Below are 4,066 nucleotides of genomic sequence, written 5' to 3'. Positions count from 1 at the left end.
GATGGCATTTCCTTATTGAAGGAAGGATATCAGTGCATAGCAAATTAATGGAATGAGAGATACTGAGTCCCTCAATTCTATCAGATTCTATTAAAAATTAAATTATTTCGAATAGTATTAACGTTCATCCAACAGTTATCAACTAACGATGTCAATGACCCTATCAGTATAAGTCGTATTTAGAGATAAGGCAATATATTTTGTAGATGATATTCCACAGACAAATTAAATAAATGACGTAGAGATAGTAATGGGCCTGTGGAACAATCCTTTGAGATAAATCTTAACCATTTAAGACATGAGTCCGAGACACATTACTATCTCTAACATTTTAACAACTCTGAAAAAAAAAAAAAAAAAAATAGAGAACTTGGTAAAAATGCGTCGCTACTCCATATTGCAAGTGTCATAATCATCATTAACTACAGATAACAGCACGTAATTGAAAATTATGTGCCGTTATCTGTCGTTAATGATTATAAAGTTAATTATTATCAAGATAATTACGTTTTTATATCTGAAACATCCAAACGAAGAATGGGAAACGTAATATTTGTTGCGTTCAAATTAAATCGACTTATTAAAAAAAAAAAAGTATATTATGTACTCTCTCTCAAAGTAAATAGCATTATTTTTATTCAGGATGCACAGACGTTTAATTATTACGTAATATTTTTGTTACTAACGTTTCTGTTGAAACTCGCGTTCCAAGAAAAAAATTGCGATAAGAAAACTAATTTAGAGATTAAAACCATTATTGCATCGCTGTGTTCGAATTTGTCTTGGCAAAGGTAATCCCTATGTGTTATGTAAACGTGACACAATCAGTATAATCAGAATAGATTCTCGCTAAAACTTTCAGAGAGTAAATTGTCATCATAAAGAATGAAATCTTACTTTTAAAGATTGAAAATTGAGCCTTTCTTTTTCAAGATTTGCCTAATTTTCACACTTCAGAATAAGATTCCAATTCAAAGAATTTAGAGAGTTATTTTCATACTTTCAACGTGACAAATTAAACTCATCGAAACAATAATTGATTCGAATCTCTAATCTAAAAATGTTATGCCCATTGCCAACTGCGTGTCGTTGATAATCGTAGCTTTGCGGAATCGATGAGCGAGAAAATCCCAGACGCGACATTCGTTTCCTTTTTTTTTTTTCCCCTAAATTTTCGAGAGTCGAGCGAGCCGAGAATTGAATCGAGGCATTTGAGACTCGTCGAACCCTACGTTTAATTAATCTAGCGATCGCCTTCGACGCGCGACGATCAAGTACCGATCGGAAATGCGGTATGTGTGCTCGAAACGGTCGCTTTTTTTTTTTTTTTTTTTTTTTTTTTTTGGAAAAGAAAACGCTCTTCGAAGGGACGTAATGCCATTTGCTTGAAAAAACGGTGCCCCTCGAGAACCCAGCGGTTGCTTCCCCCTCGAGAAAGGGGGAATTTCCGTCTCGGGCGGGGAGAAACGAGCTAAACGCTATTCGCCGACGACGTCGTGGATGCCGATGTCGAGGGCGCTCGGGCGACTTCGTGCGCCGAGCGACAGCAACGGACTTACCGCCTGCGGCAGGAACATGCGCGCGAAGACGAAGTTATCCTTGGGTCGCTGCGAGGAGTCGTCGTCGTCGTCGTCGTCGCCTTGGTAACGATGACGATGCCGATGACGATGACGATAACGTTGGCAGCGTTCGTCCAGAGCACTTAGCCACGGAAAAAGCCATCACCGCACGTGCCACAGACCAAGATTTAACGTACTGAGCTGTGGCAGCTTCATGATCCGCTCGAGGCCGCTGGTGGTGATTTTCGTGCAGCCGTACAGGTCGATGCACTTGAGGTTCTTCATGCTCTCGGCGACGGTGTGCAGACCGCGGTCGGTGAGCCGACTGCACTGGCCGATGTTGAGGGTCTCGAGGTCGTGCAGGGTCTTGGCGATCTTGCAGATACCCTCGTCGCTGATCTGGCAGGCGGACAGGGACAGGGACTTGAGGTTGAACAGGCCTTGAGAGATGTGGACGAGCGCCTGATCGCCGATCTTGTCGCAGAACGACACGTCGAGCGACGTGATCCGACTGCCACCCTCGGCCAAGTACGCCATGCCGATGTCGGAGATGTTGTCGCACGAGCGTAGGTTCAACTCGCGTAGACTCGACATCCTGGCCAGGTGTTTGACGCCGGAGTCGGTGATGCACACGCAGAACGACAGGTTGATGGACTTGAGGGTGGTAAGGCCGAGCGACACGTGCCTGAGCGCCTCGTCGCTCAATCGTTGGCAGTCCTGCAGGCTCAGGTGCTCCAGGGCGAGATTACCGTCAGCGGTCTCGCGGTTCAGTCCGGCTAAATGAGCGATACCCAAGTCGGACACGTGCCAGCAACTTCGCAGGTCCAGTCGCTTGAGTTTCTTCAGGCCCCATGCGATCAGCAGCAAGCCGGTGTTGGTGATGTTACAGCAGCCGCCCAGTTCGAGATGCTCGAGATTCTTCAGGAACTGCGCTATCCTGCTGAGCGAGGTGTCGGTCACTTGCTTGCAGAGCGATAGGTTGAGCTCGATGAGGGACGGGTACTCCTGACAAAAAGCGTTCGTGATACCGGAGTCGGTGATGTTGTAGCAGCCGGACAAGTTGAGCGCCTCGAGATTCGGCACGCCCTTCAGAACGTCGCTGAGGCCGCGTCGCAAGGACAACACCTGTACCTTCTTCACGCCACGTCTTACCAGACTGGCGAACAACGCCGGCGCCTGTTTCCTGAGGTGCAGCCGCGCCTCCACTCCTCGCCAGACCGAGCGATAATAGGCGGCGTCCCGCCACGTGGTGCACACTTGAGCGGCGCGTCCTTTGTCGCGGACGTCCAGGTAGCTGAAGATGAGCGCGAGAATCTCCGGATAGAGGGAGGACACGTGGGTGCTCGCGGCGGGCTGGCCGTGCGTTACCGCGGTGCCGCGTTGATGCACCTGATGCGGGTGCAGCTGGTGATGCCGGGAGGAGATGCCACCCTGGCTGACGGTGTAGGCAGACGGTAGACCGGCAGCGGCAGCGGCGGCGGCGGCGGCGGCGGCAGCGGTCGCGCCGCCTCCCGCGGTGCCGCCGCCGCCACCGCAGGCGCCATTGCCGTCGGTGCCGTAATGCGGCGCCGTGCTGCCGGAGTTGTGCTGAAGGATCGCCTGGTTCTGCGACGTCGGGATCGCCAGGTGCGGCTGGTGCAGGTGGTAGTAGTGGCCCGGACGATGGAGCAACGTCGTCCCGCCGCGACCGGCGCTTGGCGTCAACGGCGACGGAAGTTCAGTCATCAACAGCTGGCTCTCCTCCATCATCGCGTCGTCGCTATCGTCCTCCTCGTCCTCGTCGTCGTGTTCGTCGTCCTGCGAGCCCGACCCCGTCGCCGTCGCCGCCGCCACCGACGCTGCCAATGCCGCCGCCGACGCTTCCGCCGCAGCTGCCGCGCGGCGAAGCCTTACGCGCAACGACTCCGCCGCGGCAACCGACGACGAGCGCTCGTCGTCGTGTCCTCGTCCGTCGTGGTGATTATCTCCCTCTATCTTGAAATCTTTCTTCTTCTTTCTCCTCCAGCTCCTCCTCCTCCTCCTCTCCTTCTTCCGCCGCCGCCGCCGCCGCCGCCGCCGCCGCCTCCGCCGCAGCCGCTTCTTCTCCGCGTCTTGCGTTCTATCTTCTCGGTTAATCCGATCCCCGCCGTTCCCGGTTATGGCGCGACTTCGGTAGTCGCATAATAAGAGTTTTTCCGCGCGGGCGAGCGCGCGCGCGCACGTACCGCGACACGTATCCGATATGATATATGTACCACTCCACAAACAAACGCGCGCGCGGGAATCCCGATATATCGATCGCGATTATCGATCGGCGCGCTTACGCAGCGGCCGCGTCGACGCCGACGCGACGGCACGGATCGCACGGATCAGCAGCGCGCGACGATCCACGACGTGATCGTCTCTGTGATCGTCGTGTTCGGAAGGGGGACGGACACAGCGGGATTTATCTCGCGATCGACCGTGGAAGCTCCTCGTTCCGACGATCAGCACCGATATATATCGACGCGCGCGACTTATTCGCGCCT

General features: G+C 52.6%; 1 protein-coding gene across 1 annotated transcript; it reads right to left on the bottom strand.

Moving 5' to 3' along the window:
• Window positions 1-1,072: 1,072 nt before the first annotated feature.
• Window positions 1,073-3,374, bottom strand: Ppa (F-box and leucine rich repeat protein partner of paired). Its single transcript, XM_018549124.1, has 2 exons — window positions 3,054-3,374; window positions 1,073-2,990 (listed from the first exon to the last, which is right to left on the bottom strand). Exons 1-2 carry the CDS (start codon window positions 3,306-3,308, stop codon window positions 1,722-1,724), a joined length of 1,524 nt encoding a protein of 507 aa, XP_018404626.1. The 5' UTR covers window positions 3,309-3,374; the 3' UTR covers window positions 1,073-1,721.
• Between the last annotated feature and the right edge of the window lie 692 nt (window positions 3,375-4,066).

The sequence above is a fragment of the Cyphomyrmex costatus genome, unplaced genomic scaffold (assembly GCF_001594065.2).
Source record: "Cyphomyrmex costatus isolate MS0001 unplaced genomic scaffold, Ccosl1.0 scaffold123, whole genome shotgun sequence".
NCBI lineage: Eukaryota > Metazoa > Arthropoda > Insecta > Hymenoptera > Formicidae > Cyphomyrmex > Cyphomyrmex costatus.
The sequence above is the reverse complement of the archived record's forward strand: the minus strand, read 5'-3'. Positions and strand labels throughout refer to the sequence as shown.

Bases quoted from the DNA above. Each gene is read 5' to 3' on its own strand.
- Ppa (XM_018549124.1), bottom strand. From the start codon at position 3,308: ATGATGGAGGAGAGCCAGCTGTTGATGACTGAACTTCCGTCGCCGTTG. The intron at 2,991-3,053 runs GCCGCCGCCGCC...ACCGTCAGCCAG, and splicing joins CGGGAGGCGGCGCGACCGCT to GGTGGCATCTCCTCCCGGCA.